Source organism: Mixophyes fleayi, chromosome 4, assembly GCF_038048845.1.
Source record: "Mixophyes fleayi isolate aMixFle1 chromosome 4, aMixFle1.hap1, whole genome shotgun sequence".
Classification (NCBI taxonomy): Eukaryota; Metazoa; Chordata; class Amphibia; order Anura; family Limnodynastidae; genus Mixophyes; species Mixophyes fleayi.
This window is the reverse complement of record NC_134405.1, coordinates 218,820,341-218,840,948: the sequence shown is the minus strand read 5'-3', so window position 1 is coordinate 218,840,948 and position 20,608 is coordinate 218,820,341. Positions and strand designations below refer to the sequence as shown.

At 42.2% G+C, this 20,608-nt stretch overlaps 1 protein-coding gene across 3 annotated transcripts in view; it reads right to left on the bottom strand.

The window, feature by feature from the left end:
* PTPRQ (protein tyrosine phosphatase receptor type Q) overlaps positions 1 to 20,608 on the bottom strand; it is a 357,175-nt gene that overhangs the window by 62,792 nt on the left and 273,775 nt on the right. For all 3 annotated transcript variants that reach the window (XM_075209348.1, XM_075209349.1, XM_075209350.1), the window contains exons 47-50: positions 12,660 to 12,837; positions 11,868 to 12,112; positions 10,105 to 10,171; positions 6,211 to 6,369 (exon numbers count right to left, since the gene is read on the bottom strand). In XM_075209348.1, the coding sequence (XP_075065449.1) occupies positions 6,211 to 6,369; positions 10,105 to 10,171; positions 11,868 to 12,112; positions 12,660 to 12,837 (649 nt within the window). The remainder of the gene's footprint in view (positions 1 to 6,210; positions 6,370 to 10,104; positions 10,172 to 11,867; positions 12,113 to 12,659; positions 12,838 to 20,608) is intronic.

The window sequence follows — 20,608 nt, the reverse complement described above, 5'->3', positions numbered from 1 at the left end:
TTCAGGTCAAAAAAGTCGTCTTATACGCCGGCAAATACGGTATATATATATATCACTTTTTTACGTGTATATATATAGGGGCCACGGTGCACTGCTTTGCCCGGGGGGGCCCATAATGTTGTTTAGAGGGCCCTGCTGATAAGTGAAGTGAACATTGATTATCTCATTACAATGGCACCTGTGAAGGGGTGGGATATATTAGGCAGTAAGTGAACAGTTTTTCTTGAAGTTGATGTGTTGGAAGCAGGAAAAATGGACAAGCGAAAGGATCTAAGCGACTTTGACAAGGACCAAATTGTGATGGCTAGACTACTGGGTCAGAACATCTCCAAAAAATCAGGTCTTGTGGGGTGTTCCTGGCATTCCGTGGTTAATGCCTATCAAAAGTGGTCAAAGGAAGGACTACTGGTGAACTGTTGACAGGGTCAAGGATGTCCAAATCTAATTAATGCGTGTGAGGAGTGAAGGTTATCCCATCTGGTACAATTCCACAGAAGAGCTACTGTATCATAAATTTCTGTAAAAGTTAATGCTGTAAATGATAGTGCATCACAGCTTGCTGCATAGCGGCAGACCGGTCAGAGTGTCCATGCTTACCCCTGTCCACCACCGAAAGCACCTACAATGGGCATGTGAGTACCAGAACTGGATGATGGAATAATGGAAGAAGGTGGCCTGGTCTGATGAATCATGTTTCCTTTTATATCATGTGGACGGCCATGTGCATGTGCGCCGTTTACCTAGAGGAGAGATAGCACCAGCAAGCACTATGAGAAGAAGGCAAGCCGGCGGAGGCAGTGTGATGCTGAGAAACCTTGGGTCCTGGAATTCATGTTGATGTTACTTTGACATGTACCACCTATCTTAACATTGTCGCAGACCAGGCACACCCCTTCATGGCAATAGTATTCCCTGATGGCAGTGTCCTCTTTCAGCAGGATAATGCACCATGCCACACTACAAAATTTGTTCGGGAATGGTTTGAGGAACATGACAAAGTTCAAAGTGTTGACTGGCCTCCAAACTCCCCAGACCTCAATCCGATCGAGCATCTGTGGTATGTGCTGGAAAAACGAAGGCCCCACCTCACAACTTACAGAACTAAAAGGATCTGCTTCTAACATCTTGGTGACAGATACCACAGGACACATTCAGAGGTCTTGTGGAGTCCATGTATTGATGGGTCAGAGCTGTTTTGGTGGCGCAAGGGGGAACTACACCATATTAGAGGTTACTAAAGCAGAGCAATTTAAACATGATTGGAATAGACATAAGGATATCCTTACAAAGATTAAAGGACCAAATAGGGTTTGATCTTACTATAGGTTAATAAAAAAAATGGGCATACTAGATGGGCCAAGCAGTTCTTATCTGTCTTAAAATTCTATGTATCTATTAGGCAGGTGGTTTTAATGTTGTGGCTGATTTGGGTATATTGTTCAGCTGCACACAGGCATCTGTATAACTCAGGACCTAGGATGGTTGGGTCTATGTTTCCTCAGCCTTGTTGTGTGTGTGTTGTGTGTATTTGGCAGGGGGGGGGATATATCATCTGCTGGTCAGTTGGTCTTTTTCACATCATTATTTGTCCTATAATCTGTTGGTCATTCTGCTTGTTATTTGGTCTGTGTTCAGCATGTTATTTGGGCTACAATCTGATAGGCATTTAGTCAGAATTCTGCCTGATATTAAGACTGTCATTTAAATAATTTTCTGCCAGCCTTTTGAGCTATTGAACTTGACGATTATTTTGGCATTGCCATGCCGTGCACTGACCACAAACGGATATATACCCACTAATTTGCACAGTCACAGCTGAACAATGAGCACATTTTGCAGCTGTTTCTGTTTTTCTTCGAGTAATCAAACAACCCCATGTTGGCAATAAATGGTGGTGGTAAAGAGACGCCCAAATAATCTTCTTGCACGCCATCTGCATCTATGTCCACCACTATATAGCATTATAATATTGATTAGTGGCCATGTCTCATTGTTACTGTCATATCCTATGTTTACAAAGAGAATATATTTGCACTTTTTCCATCTGTATTCAAATAAAAGCAACTGAAAGTAGAAAAGAAAAAATCACTGAACCCTATACAAATAGATGTCACTGACCTAAAAGCATAAGATATATTTTGCTTAATTTTTTTTCTTTCCAGGTCAGTATCCCAGTATTATTTTAGTACAATGGTGACACAGCAGGGTGTCAAATAGCATTAGGTCAGCAGGGTTTGAAAACAGACAGATTACTTTGGTTGGAAAATTAAAAGAAGATTGTAAAACCAGATAGAAATCTAATCCATCCTAAATGAAGACTAGGATGGGTTTCAGTCACATCGGCACATAAGAGGTCATTGCTCCTAGACTTTCAATCTAGCCTGCAAAATTGATATTAATGATTTTAATGATAAGAACTGCCAATAATAAACAGTGGTGAGAGACAGTTAGAGACAAGAAGCTACATATTATGTGGCAGAGAACAGCATCAAAATGTTTATTTTGTCCCTATTTGTCTAGCAGTTAGGTATGCCATGTGCAGTAGTCACCTGGCGCTTCTAACTGGCTAAGCCAGCACATATTCCCACACCAAGTACTGTTGGCTTGTGCACCCTCTCTCTCCAGTTGGCACAAAATGCAAGCACAGTTAGGAGGAAACATAGCTGCAGTAGGGAGGAGCAGCATTGGGAGAAAGATGTCCAGGGTGTAAGTATTAGTTCCATCCTAAGCCTCATTTAGTAGTCAGCAAGCAGTGTGGCTTTGTGTGTAGGAATTGCCTTGTGTGCCTTCATCTATCACATGGGGCAGTTGGAATTGGGTAGACTCTTTACTATGCTTTTCCCATTAGTGATTTAGTCGGGATGTAGATTTTTGCATTAGTTAGGAGTCACAGTCAGGTTGGGTTTGATACCCCGACAACCAGGATACCTACAAAGAAACACTGATTAGAAAGAAAACTACATGAATATAAACAGACTTACCTACAAAGCGACGCTGCACATTTCTGATGGCTGAATGATGCTGGCCGCAAGTAATTCCGACACAGACCTCCCTGGCACTTGAGTTCGATGCCACTGAACAGTGCGACTTAGATAACTATTCATTTAAAGCAGCAATGTCGGGTCCCCACAGGTCAAGTGTTAAAACACTTCACCTGTGCGTACAGATACAATCACACATGACTGCTGGTATTCCTGAGCAAGCTCTGCACTGGTGGGAGTGGGCTCACTCACAATTTTGCCTAAGAACACAGCCATGAATAAAGAATGGTACCAAAGCATCCTCCAAGAGCAACTTCTCCCAACCATCCAAGAACAGTTTGTTGACAATCAATGCATTTCCAGCATGATGGAGCACCTTGTCATAAGGCAAAAGTGATAACAAAGTGGCTCGGGGATCAAAACATCGAAATTTTGGGTCCATGGCCAGAAAATTCCACAGACCTTAATCCCATTGAGAACGTGTGGTCAATCCTCAAGAGGCGGGTGGACAAGCAAAAACCCACAAATTCTGATAAACTCCAAGCATTGATAAGGCAAGAATGGGTGGCCATCAGTCAGTATGTGGCAAAGAAGTTGATTGACAGCATGTCAGTGTGAATTACAGAGGTCTTCAAAAAGAAGGGTCAAAACTGCAAATATTGACTCTTTGCATAAACTTAATGTAATTGTCAATAAAAGCCTTTGATACTTATGAAATGCTTGTAATTTTATTTCAGTATAAAATAGCAACATCTGACAAAAAGGTCTAAAAACACTGTAGCAGCAAAATTTATAAAACCAATACTTGTGTCATTCTCAAAACTTTTGCCCATGACTGTACTATCGTGCTTATACAGTATAGCATAATATTATGGCTACTGGTCAGCAATGTGCTATTGTCTGAGCATAGAAAGCAGCCAGTTGTGGTGAAATTTCATGTTACAAGTGTAATCTGAACCTGGATCAGTGCACCCAACAATCCCACAAATCTCTGCTGTGCCCTCCCAAATGCTTGATGATATTTGCATAAATAAATCTATTACACTGAGATGTCAGATTAATAAATACTGTAGTCAATTTCTGAAGCATTATTTTGTGAAACTCGATAGACATGATTTACCATATAATAGAGGCCATTCCAAAAGGGAAAATGTATAAGTGCGGCGTAAAAGCAGTTTTTTCCTTCTTTTGTGATGGCAGACCCTATTTACCACCAGTGCACCCATTTTTCTGGGTAAATGTATGCGTTACCACATCAAGACGAGAGCGACTGCAGGGCAACAAAAGTACACTACACAAAGATAGGTGTTACTGGGTGTGTAAGGACTTTCAATGCATAATGTGGGCTAGCTGCAGTAATATCCCTGGCTCAGTGAATGAATGCAAAAACAGTGTTTGTGTAGATGGATGAAAGTGGTGGAGATTATGGGTCTGATTCATTAAGGTACACAAAATGAAAGTATTGTGTGTTTTTTTTTAAAAAACACTCATAAATTGGGCGTACATACGTTCGCATACAACTACAAGTGGATCTGAAGAAACATGTCTTGTTTAATACGGGTCTAGGTAGGCTCTAAATATGCAGCCCTTCCTGTATTGAGACAGACACAACATGTGCAGGATACATACAATACATATGTGGAATATAAAGTCCCAGAAGAAAGCACAGAAGAAAAATTATTCAGGGATTGTCACTTGTTAATATAGTAATTAATGAAAAAACATTGAAAAAATTTTTTTTTCTTTTTCCCCCCAATGAAATCAGGAAGGATGTTATTAATATTTACTGTACATAAAATACATTTTTAGAGTTGCTGTTGATTGTAAACACATGCTCTAGCATGTATGCATGACAATCATCACTAGTAATCGGCACTTTACATCCGACCTGTAGCTGGTGGAAGTGAAACTACAGAAAAACACATACCTTACAGATGCCCAAAGCTTGAATGGAATGCATGGCATGCCCTTACTGTACACTGACTACGTGTATATGGCCCTTATCCACCCCGTTCCACCCATGAAATCCTAGGCTGTTGGAAGTGTCCTATGCGTTCGAAGATGAATTGCGTGCACTTGTGCTCACTGGTGTATAGTTCATTTCTGGGAGTGCACAGTGCAATTTAATGCAAAACACTGCATGTATCGGCATTTACATTCTTTAATGAACCAGGCCTTATGCGTTTTGGGAGCAGATCACATTACTTTCTTTTTTAACATATTCAGAAGTGCTGGTTATTATGTACTGGCCATTTCATTCAATGCAATGCCTGTGTACATTATACTTATACTTGGATGAGTACATTTTTGTGCACAAATGTAATTCAAAAATTAAAATGTTACTGACTCTCATGACTTATAAAATAATTTTCAGATATAAATAAAGAAGGCTCCAACTAACAGTATTTTATGTTAATAATTAATTAAGAGTGAAGTAAAAAAGTAATAGTAGCAGTGGTGCACGCAGGGGGGGTTTCTGAGTCTCCAGAACACCCCCCCCCTGCGCTAACTTAGTGCCCACCATAGCGGTACTGTCCTATACAGCAGCCGCGGCACTGTTAAAGAAGCATCCGCGTCGGTGCTGTATTGTATACAGCACCGCCGCGGACGCTTCTTTGACAGCGCCGGGGCTGCTGTATAGGACAGCGCTGACGAAACGTGGGGTTTTTTTTTTCTGGGTCAGGGGGGAAGAACCCCCCACTGACAATCCTGCGTGCGCCCCTGAGTAGGTAGGACAAAGTTTTTACAGTTACCTACATGTTCAATTCAATGGCTACTGCAATCTGGCAAATTCTGCACAGATGCACTTTAGAGAACAGAATGGTGCCACCAGCATGCACCGGTGTATGTAGGTGGAAGAGAAATAGGTGCATTTGTGAAAAAAAATCAGCATTGCACTTCCTCATATGTATTATTTGTATACATTTTGACACATTTTGGCATTTATTAAATGTAACAAAACATTTTGAGTTTTGGCGCACTGTATATTTCGAATGGTCCCAGCATTGCATTTTTAACTTGTTTACATCTGTCATTGTTAGCTAGCAGCTGGCAACATCTGGAGCTTATGAGTTCCAAATATCAAGCATCTGCCTACGCTCTGAAAAATATAAAATCTGAAAACATGCAGCCACAAAACTTGTGTTTTAATGTCAAAATATAATAAATATATGTATTTTGTCTGCATGACATATATATTGAGAAAATATGCTGTGTAACACCTCCTTACCTCCCATTTCTGAAACAAGAATCTGAATTTTTTTGATTGGTCCATTGACATCACTGAAGTAGCATATCGGCATTTTAATGGTAATAGTGGTTGAGGTAGCCATGACACTCCCGCTAGAGTCATAAATGGGCACAGGTTTCAATATAGGACGAGGTGGTTCTACAGAAAAAAAAATGCAAAATGTGAAATAATTATTTATTTGAAAATAATTGATACATATGATCATATCATATATAATAGGAATATAACAAGATAACTTTTCAAGTTATACAATATTCCAGGATAAAGTTATCCTTATAAACTAATCAGAACTGACCAACATCTTTCTGATTTTATTAATTAATAATTTACATAATGTATGCACATTTTACACTAGGGGTAATTTACAATCTTGTAGAAGGAAGTGCAATTCCAGAGTGCAGATATTGGTTTGTAACGTCACAAACATGCCCAGTGCTACCATTAGGCAGCTGCCTAGGGCGCCAGGCTTTTGGGGACACCACTGAGGGCATGTGCATGGTCTGCTGCCGCCCAGAGTAAGAAAAAGCTCTGGGTTAATCGCTCTGCGTGGCTCCTACCTCCCATCTGCTGACCACTTTGACAGACAGCTGTGGGACCTCCACCCACTCCAGACTACAGGGTGTTTTGTGTGGAAGTGGGGGTACACAGAGAGGAATTGACATGTGAACCGTTCCCCTCTGACTGTTACAAGGATAATGGATTAGCAACAGGTAGGTGGGGAAGGAGAGAGAAATTAACATAATTGGTGGGGAGTTAATGTTGAAGGATGATGACTGGAAGTTGATTATGAAGGTGAGGAGGTTATTAATGATCTTACTGTGATAGTTTTGATGAGACTGAGGGAGGTAATGATTACGGGGGTTAATGAATATAAATGGGATCCATTAACGATGTTGGGGTTAATTATGGTGATGAAGGCGTTAATAATTATAAAGGGTTTAATGATGTTGAAGGAGTTGTTATGATGAGACTAAAGGATTTAATGGATTGAAAGGTTATAAGGAGGGGTTAATTAATTAAGAGGGGGATGATGTGGGAGATACTCATTATAAGGGGGTTATTTTGCAATGTAGAAGATGACGGGATTGATTGATGAGTGAGTTAATGATTATTATGACAAGGTTAATTATGATGAGGGGTTATTTATGAGGATTTGGGGGATACTTATGATGGACAGCTGCTCATAGGCCAGTGCTGTGTGCCTTCACCCCAGGGTAAAATTTGACAGTAATGTGCAAGTAATGTCGGGAGAGAGTGGTGGAAGTGGTATTGGTGTAATGTGGGACGAGAGGGGTGGAGGTGGTATTGGTGTAATGTGTGGGGAGAGGGGTGGAGGTGGTATTGGTGTAATGTATGGGAAGAGGGGTGGAGGTGGTATTGGTGTAATGTATGGGAAGAGGGGTGGAGGTGGTATTGGTGTAATGTATGGGAAGAGGGGTGGCGCTGTTCCCTGCTTATTATCAAATATTTTTGTTTTTGGCTTTGTTTTCAAAATCTAACATTTGGAAACCCCTCTAGAAATCCTGTGTTTTCCCCTGGGACTGTGTTCTCCATCAGAAAACAGCCTTACCTGCCTGCCAGAAGGAGGTAAGATTAATTATTTTTATTTTACAAAGGTCTTGGTGTGTGAAGTGGGAATGGAGGGGGGCTTTGCCTAGGATGCCCTTGCACCAGTACTGGTCATGTAGCTAACTATACACAAATGCACCCATTTTTATATGGATTTGCAGGCCAAAATGGTGTGATCTGTGGAACGGAATTGGAGTGATTTGATGGTGTTCCTTGCCAAAAACATATTAGGCACATGTCTGTGCCTACTTTTGCAACCAAAATGCATTATTTAATATAACTTTATTTAAATGAGATAACAGGATGAACAGAACACGTTTACAGGAGCCATCTTTGTGGAAGAACTTTTCTTGCATCCAGATTAGGTCTAATCCTATATTTTTAATGTGGAACATTTTGCACCTTCTACTTGTACTTTGGCAGGAAATTTCCAAGAGCAATTTGACCCATGTAATAAAAACTGTAAAACACACCAAAGTGACAGATGTAATAAAGACAGTTTTAATGTGCCTGATTAATTGAAGACATAAACAGAGCTAAACTAAGCACTTTTGGAAACTTATGTTTATAATAATGAAAAAAGGTTATGGTCCTTAAGTGGTATTATTAATATGGTCTTTTTATTGTTCCCACCATAAACATTTTCCAGATTATCTAACAGCTGATGTACAGTGATTTTATGGGAGTGCTTCCAAAGCCTGTGAAATGGACATCCACCTTGAAAAGCACTAGGTGGAGAATCAGGTACATTGCATGTCCCCACTAAGTTGCATTTTCTAAATAAACCTTACTGCGGTCATTTGTATGGAAATCGTGACTGTCAATTGCTTCCTACCCTTGTCTGTTTCATGTTATTATTAGGCTGTATCTACATGATGCAGATGTCAGTTTCTGCACAGGGACTTAAAATAATAAACAAAACGCTCATATGCACTTATGAGTATTTTTATTTAGATTCACATTCCAGTGACTGGAGACAGTTTTAAATCTGTCTTAGGAGGGAATTTAAATCTAAGGTGGTTCAAACGGTTTAAACACCTGTGGTCACAATTTAAGAGATATGCTAATAGCTTGCCACATTATCTGATATTATCTCTCTAATTTAAAATACTGATTTTCAAAGTAATGCTTAGAATATCGCATACGAAGTGACATGTATCAGGAGGAGAGGGATGACGGGGTACAGGGTAGGATGCAGCACTGCTGGGTTTTAGTGCAAACAGAAGAAGAAGACTTGGCTAGGGCAACAGTTGACAGACAGGAGGAAGAAGATAGGCCAGGAGTGGGTAAGAAGAGACCATTGGTAGTTCAGTACAAGAGAGGAGAATGTAGGCAGACTAGAGTGAGGCATGGGGGCGGGTATTTTTTATTTATCTGGAGAAGGGGGAGAAAGGTGTGAGAATAGTTAATCATAAAGTTTTGCAGAATTTACAAACCTAAACTTCATGATTACTGAATATTTTTCACTAATGTCACTTCTGAGAACTGGAGTGATTGTGTTAAAGGTAATTTTATTTTTAGTAAATGGCTATGTAACCATAAAGATCATTACTTGTCTAATGCTTATCTGTTTTCATTTCAGTGTCTGCAGCTGGAAGAAGGTGCATGTTGCCAAGAGACATAGGACCTGAGTCATTAAGGAGTGCAAAGTATTAAAAAGGAGTAATTTTGCACCATGGCAAAACCACGTTGCATTAGTGGAGGAGGTAAATTTAAAATATGGGGACAGATTTATAGTTGGGGATACGGCATGTCCTAGATCAACTTTAAATTTCAGTGTAAAAATAAAGCTATTAAGTATTTGTGTGCTAAATGAATAAACAGCCAGTAATTTCCTTACATGCAAAATAATAAACTAACTAGCACCCCTTGGATTGTAACATGGTTTGTCCAGGATAAAATGTACTCCTTTTTGTGCCTTGCTTCCCTTAATAACCTTAGATGCAAGACAGGCACTATATTTGCTACTTCATAATCATTCATATAAAGCAGCTGCAGATAGGTGGGTTATACAGAGAATGACAGGTTTTGGTGAAAGGTAAAAGCCCTATATAAAAACCTGTATTTATCTCTGACATGTATAAGCAGCTTGTGGTAGTAATCATTGGGACTGTGCTCCTTAATTTGTTATGTATCATTTTCATATTATCCTATTGCTTTAACTTACTGTGAAATTTGTTATGTGTTATTTGTGAATAAGTGTTTGTTCCTAAATTGCAATTATATCTAATTATATTAGGTTTCAGGTTTCTCATGTAGAAAGTATATCTGAAATGTACGGCATGTATACAGTTGTTATATTACCTTTCACATCGGTGGTAATTCTCATCATGATTTTTGGTCCAGCACCAGCACCATTTACTGCATAGATCTACAATGTTAAAATATAGACATATTTACAAAACAGAATCAGTCCAATTACATGTATTACAGCAAATTATGTAATTATAAATTCATATCCTATAAAAGGTGTGTGTATAAATTGTATGATATATCATTAATCACACTGATGCTCAAAATGGGCCACCAGCAGAGATATAGTTTTAACAGGAGTTATACAGTGCTGATCTATTGCAGATTATAATTGGCCGGTGAATCAGATGTTGAATCTTAATCCTCATTTATAGTCCTTCATATCACCTTATATCTCACCCCAAAAGGTGAAATCTTGTCTTCTAGGGCGGCGGTTCCCAGGGGTGCCGCGGCGCTGTCACAGGGGTGCCGCAGACTAGGCATAGAAAAAACAAGACAACACAAAAACTTACCAAACCGTGCGGCGCCGGGACCCAGCATCCACCTCTCTCACGCAGCGTGTCACTGAATATCGTGTCAGAGGGCAGAGGAGGGGGGACCAGCGTGTCAGAGGGCAGAGGAGGGAGGACCAGCGTGACAGAGGGCAGAGGAGGGGGGACCTGCGTGACAGAGGAAGAGGAGGGGGGACCAGCATGACAGAGGAGTGGGGACCTGTGTGACAGAGGGCAGAGGAGGGGGGACCAGCGTGACAGAGGGCAGAGGAGGGGGGACCAGCGTGACAGAGGGCAGAGGAGGGGGACAGCGTGAGAGAGGGCAGAGTGTCTGGATGCAGAGGGGGCAGAGTGTCTGGATGCAGAGGGGGCAGAGTGTCTGCATGCAGAGGGGGCAGAGTGTGAGAGGGCAGAGTGTCTGGATGCAGAGGGGGTAGAGAGTCTGGATGCAGAGGGGGCATTTTTGCATACAACTAAATAAGTATTTCTGTCCTGACCTAAATACTTATTACAATTTTTTGACACAACTACTTCTAAAACAGGACTGCTCAGTAATTATTTTGGAGGGGTGGCTTCAAATAATTATGGAGACGCTAAGGGTGCCGCGAACTGCAAAAGTTTGGGAACCACTGTTCTAGGGTATTCAACTTTGTTAATGCACGTGCTCTACATTCTGAAATCATTCATCATCCCAACTGACATGGCATTGACTACTAGGGTGAATTCCACACTATGGGTGCAGCTTATTCCCTTTATCATACGGAACATGCCAAGGGAGCTCCCCTTCCCTTTTCATGGAACTTCAGTATGTTACTGAGATAGTCATTGACTCCCATAAATAATGACCTACATTAGCAGCATTTTTTTTTTCTTTTTTTAAAACAGTTTCATTTTGATATTATTTAAATATCACCTGAATAGTCACAGCACAGTGAAAAAATGTGGCCATATCCATTTACTTAGGAAATACAACACTGTATCACTCACTCGGAGTGAAATAATCTTGGCAGTTCTATCAATATACATTGAGAATCGAGAACCAGTATACAGTATGTAAGTTACAGTAGGGTTACACATATTTCAAGTTCAATCACAAAATATATTCAATTTGTTTTCTTCTGCAGGTCTTTGTGCATGAAGGGTATGTGCTATACAAGGCAACACAACTGAAACCAGGACTCCCCTTCTAAATTAAGTGCTGGTATTAAGGTATTAGATGAGCTATTTCATTTTAATTTCCTGTAAAACTGTATAGGAGGTTCAGAATATTATTTAAAAGCAATTTTCACATGTGTGAATGTATAATGACCCCTTAGCACTTACACTGATGTTATAAGTATATCCACCTTCAAGTCCTTCTATAATTGCGGTTATAGATTCATCATTTTTTCTTATAATACTTAGATTGCGGATTTGAGACTTTGTAGGATCATTTTCTTTGTAAACGAGTGCTTGGAATACTTGAATGTTTCCGTTAGGTTCAGCAGGAGGGATGAAGGTCATCTGAACCTTGGTCACCTCATTTGGAATCTTCTGAATAGTTATGTTCTTAGGTGGATCATTTGGCACTAAAACAGAATATTGTTGTCATTGGAGTATATTACTTCATTATTTAAATAAGTTGACAGTCTATTCAAACAAATTCACTTTCAATGATACATTGTCAAGTTATATAAGCCATGAAGACAATGACAGAGTAATGCACTTTCTACTGTGAAATATAGGACACGGGAATGATTTGGGCCTGGAACTCCATGGTGACTTCTCATATGTTTATAATTCAAAGAAGGAGTATAATATTCCTTATAATACATGAGCAGTAGGGTTTTTTTGTTTGGGGAGATGTTCTTTGTTACTATTTCATGATGCCAGAAAATACAAAAAAATATATTAAATTTTGAGGTTTCTAAAATAAATAAATAAATATTTACACAATTTATGTATTATAATAAATTGGTTAATTGTGTTACAACATGAGCACATATGCACATACGAGATGGATAGACAGAGAGAGATAGAGTTTACAGTCTTTCAATGAAGTTTATATAGTGCACAATAATTAAAATACTAAGTTCTAATGGACCGTAGAAAATGAGGAGTAAAAACACCACATACCTGCCTCAAGAGTAGCAGCAATTATCGCATTGCACGACTTCCCCTCTGTTACTGAATCTCCAGTGAACGCTGTGACTATTATGGAGTAGTTGGTGAATGGCTTCAGGCCTGTGACCTCAATGTTTCTACTTTCATTATTCCATCTTACAAACTCCATATTATAATCTTCACCAGTAACCTATATTGGAAATCCAATTATTATCAGTGTAGTTAAATATAAGATAACAAATGTGACATATTGGGCATTTGTTGGTGTAATGTCATCACACAGGATCCTGCACTGTGTGGACAATGGCTGGAGTAATGTGACAGGCAAAGTTAGACCCAGGCATGGGCAAACTGGCCAACCATCCAGGACTCTTTAAAAATAGGGAGTCTGTGTTTTTGTGTCAAGTGGAAGGGTAGCGCAACCTGGCAATGGCTTGTCACGGCACTAGGAGTTTCTACCCAGGATTCACCAGGTGTGATTATGCTTACCAGAGGGGCGGAGTTTATCACAGTGATCCTCTGGGCAGTATAGTGAATGGTTGAAACAGTACAACAACTTAGGATAAGGAATGTCAATGGAGAGTCAGCGACTTGCAGCTATGCAGCAGGAGAGTCAGCGACTTGCAACTATAATGCGGAGATAGGTATAACAACTGATGTGCAGTGAAGACTCGTGCCAGTGCAGGTGGGTGCAGGTGGGGAGAGTCAGTGGTCTGCGGATAGCAAGTTGTACCACTGCTGTGATGGGAAGAGTTGTCCAGGTGCAGGTAGGAGCGGGAGCGTCAGTGGTCTGCGGATGGCAAGTTGTACCACTGCTGTGATGGGAAGAGTTGTCCAGGTGCAGGTAGGAGCGGGAGCGTCAGTGGTCTGTGGATAGCAAGTTGTACCACTGCGGTGATGGGAAGACTTGTTCAGGTGCAGATAGGTAGCGGGAGCGTCAGTGGTCTGCGGATAGCAAGTTGTACCACTGCGGTGATGGGAAGACTTGTCCAGGTGCAGGTAGGTAGCGGGAGCATCAGTGGTCTGCGGATAGCAAGTTGTACCACTGCGGTGATGGGAAGACTTGTCTAGGTGCAGGTAGGTGGCGGAATAGCGGGTAGTCTGCAGCGGCAAGTATACCACTGATGAGCAAGGGAGACTTGTCCAAATGCAGGCAAGCAGCTGAATAGTAAATAGTCTGTGGCGGGTACGTTACCACTGATGAGCAGAGCAGGCTTGTCCAGGTGCAGATATGCAGCGGAATGGCAAGCAGTCTATAGCGGGTACGTTTACCACAGAAGAGCAGATAAGGCTTGTCCAGGTGTAGGCATGCAGCGGAGTAGAGGTAGTCTGTAGCGGGCAAGTTTACCACGGATGAGCAGAGAGGACTTTTCCACAGCAAACCCGATCACACGAGCAGAACACAGGAAACACCTAGGAGTCTCAAGGGAATGAGAACCAAGAACAGGAAACAATACTAAGGACACAGGTGCCTTAAATAGTGAGTGGTGATTGATTCACCAATAGGATTAAAAGCAAGGTTTTAAGTTCAAGAGTCCAGCACATGCGCAATCCAGTTAAGATGGCGGACGGCCGCGGCTTAGGACAGGCGCCGGCAGGAATGAGAGAGAGCCACGTACCAGACCAGAGGCACTAACAGTCCGGTGAGTGACAGTACCCCCCCTTTTAAAGGTGGGCACAGAACACTTGAAACCGGGTTTGCCCGGATATTTGTAATAAAGATTCTTTAGAAGAGCTGGAGCATTGAGATCTTCTGCGCGGATCCAAGAGCGCTCCTCAGGGCCAAAACCCTTCCAATGCACCAGGAAGCGAAGGATTCCACGAGAGATTTTGGCATCCAGTATATGGGTAATCTCGAACTCCTCCTCTTGATGAGCTTGAACTGGGCGAGGTACTGAAGGAGGAACTGAGAATCGGTTGATGATGAGAGGCTTGAGTAATGAAACGTGGAAGGCATTGGAGATCCGAAGGTTCTTTGGTAATAACAACTTGAAACACACGGGATTAATCACTTGAGTGATTTTATATGGACCGATATAACGTGGGGCAAACTTCATGGAAGGAACCTTCAGGCGAATATTCCTGGTAGAAAGCCATACGCGGTCTCCAATTTTGAGTGGTGGAATTGCTCGCCTCTTTTTGTCAGCAAAAAATTTATATCTGGAAGATGCCTTCTTCAGGGAGGTTTTAACCTGAGACCAGATAGTTTTAAATCTCTGGCATAAATTCTCCACAGCAGGAACTTGGGTGGGAGGGAGGGCAGGAAATTCTGGGAGAGACGGATGGTGACCGTATACCACAAAGAAAGGTGTTTTCGAAGATGACTCGTGATACATATTTGTGTGGGCGAATTCAGCCCATGGAAGCAAGTCTACCCAATTGTCCTGGTTGGCTGAGGAAAACATTCTTAAGAATGTCTCTAAATCCTGGTTGACTCTCTCAGTCTGCCCATTCGACTGAGGATGGTATGATTATGATAATGACAGTCGAATAGCCAAGGTTTTGCAAAGGGCTCGCCAGAATCTGGAGATGAACTGCACTCCTCTGTCCAAAACAATCTCAGATGGACATCCATGAATCCGAAAAATTTCCTTGATGAAATGGTCAGCCAATGTAGATGAAGAGGGTAATCCTGTCAAAGAAATGAAATGGGCCATCTTTGAGAATCTATCTACCACTACCCAGATGATATTACATTTCTTGCTGGGGGGAAGATCAGTGACAAAGTCCATACTTATATGGGTCCATGGTTTGGAAGGAATAGGTAGTGGTTGGAGTAGGCCCGCCGGTGTTCTACGGGAGGTTTTAAATTGGGAACAAATGTCACAAGCAGCCACAAATTCTTTGACATCTTTCCTAATCGAGGGCCACCAATAGCTCCGAGAGAGAATCTCTAGTGTTTTTTGTTCTCCAGAATGTCCAGTGAAATGAGAGGAGTGATACCACAACAAAATCTTTTTTACGCAGAGGTGGTGGCACAAGGGTTTTCCCAAATGGTAGAACATTGGTGGAAGAAGTGGCCAAACTCACAGATTTAGGATCCAATATAGGACGGTCAAAACAATCTTCAACGTCAGCGGAAGCAGCAACCGCCTGAAACAATGCATCAGCTTTTTTATTTTTTGAAGCCGGTTTGAAAGTTATGATTAAATCAAAGCGAGAGAAAAAAAGTGACCATCTTGCTTGTCGGGGGTTCATACATTGAGCTAACTGTAAATAGAGAAGATTTTTGTGGTCAGTAAAAATAGTCAAGGGGTGACGAGCCCCTTCCAGTAAATATCTCCACTCCTCTAAAGCCACTTTTATGGCCAATAGCTATTTATCCCCGATAGTATAGTTCTTCTCGGCAGGTAGAAGAGCTCGGGAGTAGAAAGCACAGGGATGGAATTTCCGTTGTTCTGATCTTTGGGATAGAATGGCCCCTAGTCCAATATTAGAAGCATCTACTTCGAGGAAGAAGGGAAGGGTCAAGTCAGGTTGTCGAAGAACAGGAGCGGTGGAGAACGCCTTCTTAAGGAATTGAAATGCTTGAAGTGCCTCAGCCGACCATTGCTTGGTATTGGCGCCCTTACGGGTCAGAGCCACGATTGGGGAGACAATGGAGGAGAAACCTTGAATGAAGCGTCGATAATAGTTTGCGAATCCTAAGAAGCGTTGAATCGCCCTGAGAGTAGTTGGCTGGGGCCAAAGTAGCAATGCATTGACTTTCTACGGATCCATCTCTAGACCAACTCCAGAAACAATATATCCCAAGAATGGAATCTGGGATAATTCAAAGGAACATTTTTCTAACTTGCAGAATAGTAAATTTTTTCGGAGTCTAGAAAGAACCTCTGCCACATGCTGTTGATGGGAGGACAGATCTTGCGAGAAAATCAATATGTTGTCCAGATAGACGACGACACAAACATACAACAGATCCCGGAAGATTTCATTCACGAATCCCTGGAAGACAGCTGGGGCGTTACACAACCCAAAAGGCATGACTAGATATTCATAGTGTCCATCCCTGGTGTTAAAAGCTGTCTTCCATTTGTCTCTGGCCTTGATCCGAATTAAGTTGTAGGCACCACGAAGAACTAGTTTAGTGAATATTCGAGCTTCCTTGATGCGGTCAAACAGTTTGGTAATTAACGGGATAGGGTAGCGATTTTTGATTGTAATGGCGTTAAGGCCTCGATAGTCTATACAAGGTCGTTATGACCCATCCTTCTTCTTAACAAAGAAGAACCCCGCTCCAGTGGGAGAGGTGGACGGCCGAATAAACCCACGATGGAGATTTTCTTTGACATAGTCAGACATCGCCTGAGTCTCTGGTAACGACAGAGGGTATACACGACCCCTAGGAGGGTTCTTGCCAGGTTGTAAGTCTATCGGACAATCCCAAACCCGATGGGGTGGAAGGCGTTCTGACTGGGCTTTATCGAATACATCCGCAAAGGAAGCATACTGTGGAGGAAGGCCGGACGGACAAGGTGCTATAGAAGATTTATTTATTTTTACTGGAACAACTCGAGTCAGACATTTGTGATGACAATTCGGACCCCAGGAAATGACTTGCGGTGTGTTCCAGTCAATCTGAGGAGAATGGAGTTGAAGCCACGGAAAGCCAAGTACAATAGGACTGGTAGTAACAAGAAGGACCAAAAAAGAAATTTGCTCTCGATGTAAAGCTCCGATTTGAAGGGTCAAAGGAATGGTACGTTGAGTAATAATTCCATTGATAACTCGTGAGTCATCTATAGCGGTGACAACAATAGCTGTTTTTAAAGGAATCACTGGTAAGGACCACTGACACACTAGGGAACTTGAAATAAAACTTCCGGCAGCACCAGAGTCCAGAAGTGCTTGAGACGTAAATGACTTGGTAGAAGTGGAAACAGTAACAGCGAAAGAACAAATTTTAGAGTCCATGAGACATGGAGAGGATTCCATGGACCCTAACCTTACCTCTCCGGAACAGGTATGAGACTCGCGTTTCCCGACTTTCTGGGACAAGAGTTCAGCATATGAGTAGGGTCAGCGCAATAGATACAGAGTCTATTTTTTACTCGTCGCTCTCTCTCCTCAGAAGTTAGTCTAGAGCGTCCTATCTCCATGGGTTCTACAGGAGGTGGAAGGTGACGAACTCGAGATGTCGGGTGAACGGAGACTTTAGATGAACTCTCTCTTTCAGAAACTCTTTCTCGAAATCTCATGTCTACTCTGTGGCACAGAGAAATCAAATCATCCAAGGAAGAGGGTAACTCTTGTGAGGTCAGTGCATCTTTTATTTTGTCAGCAAGACCCTGCCAGAAGGCAGCTATCAGTGCCTCACTCTTCCATTGGAGTTCAGAGGCAAGTGTATGGAATTGGATTACGTACTGGCCTACTGAACGGGATCCTTGGCGTAGTCGGAGAATACTGGAGGCAGCAGAAATAACACAACCAGGTTCGTCAAAAATTCTTCGGAAAGTTGAAATAAACATGGCACTATCTTCTAATAGAGGGTAATTTCTTTCCCACAGAGGAGAGGCCCACGCCAGAGCCTGTCCAGAAAACAAAGAAATTAGATAGGCAACTTTAGAGCGATGAGTAGGAAAATTGTGAGGTTGAAGTTCAAAATGAATGGAGCACTGGTTGAGAAAACCCCTACAAGTTTTCGGGTCTCCATCATATTTAGCGGGAGTAGGCAGGTGTAGCGTAGAAGTGGTAGACACCTGGGATGGCACTGGGGGAGAAGAAGACACTGGAGGATCAACAGTAGCTGATACATTTTGCACATGGTCTCCTTGGGCGGCTAGGGCCTGAAAACATTGGAACAGCTGTTGCTGCCGAACATCTTGTTGTTTAATCCGAGTATCCAGATGCTGCAGCATCTCCCTAGCTGTTGGTTCCGATCCTGGGTCTGTCATGGCCTGTTCTTACTGTCACGGGCACTAGGAGTTTCTACCCAGGATTCACCAGGTGTGATTATGCTTACCAGAGGGGCGGAGTTTATCACAGCGATCCTCTGGGCAGTATGGTGAATGGTTGAAACAGTACAACAACTTAGGATAAGGAATGTCAATGGAGAGTCAGCGACTTGCAGCTATGCAGCAGGAGAGTCAGCAACTTGCAGCTATGCAGCAGGAGAGTCAGCGACTTGCAACTATAATGCGGAGATAGGTATAACAACTGATGTGCAGTGAAGACTCGTGCCAGTGCAGGTGGGTAGCGGGGAGAGTCAGTGGTTTGCGGATAGCAAGCTGTACCACTGCTGTGATGGGAAGAGTTGTCCAGGTGCAGGTAGGAGCGGGAGCGTCAGTGGTCTGCGGATAGCAAGTTGTACCACTGCTGTGATGGGAAGAGTTATCCAGGTGCAGGTAGGAGCGGGAGCGTCAGTGGTCTGCGGATAGCAAGTTATACCACTGTGGTGATGGGAAGACTTGTCCAGGTGCAGGTAGGTAGCAGGAGCGTCAGTGGTCTGCGGATAGCAAGTTGTACCACTGCGGTGATGGGAAGACTTGTCCAGGTGCAGGTAGGTGGCGGAATAGCGGGTAGTCTGCAGCGGCAAGTATACCACTGATGAGCAAGGGAGACATGTCCAAATGCAGGCAAGCAGCTGAATAGCAAATAGTCTGTGGCGGGTACATTACCACTGATGAGCAGAGCAGGCTTGTCCAGGTGCAGGTATGCAGCGGAATGGCAAGCAGTCTATAGCGGGTACGTTTACCACAGAAGAGCAGATAAGGCTTGTCCAGGTGTAGGAATGCAGCGGAGTAGAGGTAGTCTGTAGCGGGCAAGTTTACCACGGATGAGCAGAGAGGACTTGTCCACAGCAAACCCGATCACACGAGCAGAACACAGGAAACACCTAGGAGTCTCAAGAACAGGCAACGATACTAAGGACACAGGTGCCTTAAATAGTGAGTGGTGATTGATTCACCAATAGGATTAAAAGCAAGGTTTTAAGTTCAAGAGTCCTGCACATGTGCAATCCAGTCAAGATGGCGGACAGGCGCCTGCAGGAAGGAGAGAGAGCCACGTACCAGACCAGAGGCACTAACCGTCTGGTGAGTGACACGGCTCAGGCAAGACATGTGACACACAAACTGTACCATGGCTTTGGCCATGGAGCGGAGACTCGTGGCAGATTGGAAAAGGTGCACATGAGTGTGAAAGGGCATACACAGCATGCCTCAGTAGGGGCACTATCATTGAATCCAATCAGACGGATAATGTTTTGTAAGTGACTAAGTAAATGATCATAAGAAAAGAACCATTGACACTCAAGCGCAGATAGAGTGTGAGTGAGTGTCATGTTGAACTCTCTTATCATCTGCACATTGAGTTTTATTGTTATCTGTCTGCCTAACTCTTATTAACAGTATGTCCTCCCCCAGGAGACTGATGGTCATGATTTGTGTCACTAAGATTCATTCAGCACCACTGAACTAAATTGCAGCTTTGGAAGAAGTTCCTTCCAATACTATATAATAATAATATATGATTCTTCTAAATACTACCGTAAAGAGAGTAATGCAATGTTCGACTATTCCAGCAAAATAATTTAAAGCTGAATATTGTTTAATGCTCTATGTTCCCTTTGCTCGAGTATCATCATCATCATCATCATCATCCTCCTCCTATACAGCTACATACCAATGAATAAAACCATAGCAAATAAGTGATACAAACTGGTTTGGAAGAATTGTTAAACTGGTTTGGTCAGAATGTTAAAATGGAAATAGCAAAATTACTTTTGAGTATATTGTGCAGTATCCTATAGGATTCTGAAACAATATTGTAAAATAATGTGCATTTTTATAAGTAGATTAGGTAGCTGTACAGTAGTTTTCCTCTGGGGGGAAAGTGTGTATTAAGAGCAGCTGCTAAGGTATTAGGTTTGTTCATCCCAACAGATGTGCTGCTTTATACTTACTCACATCCAGCGTTCTGTATGCTCTCTGATGTACTAAACAGACGTTCCTTTTTATTTA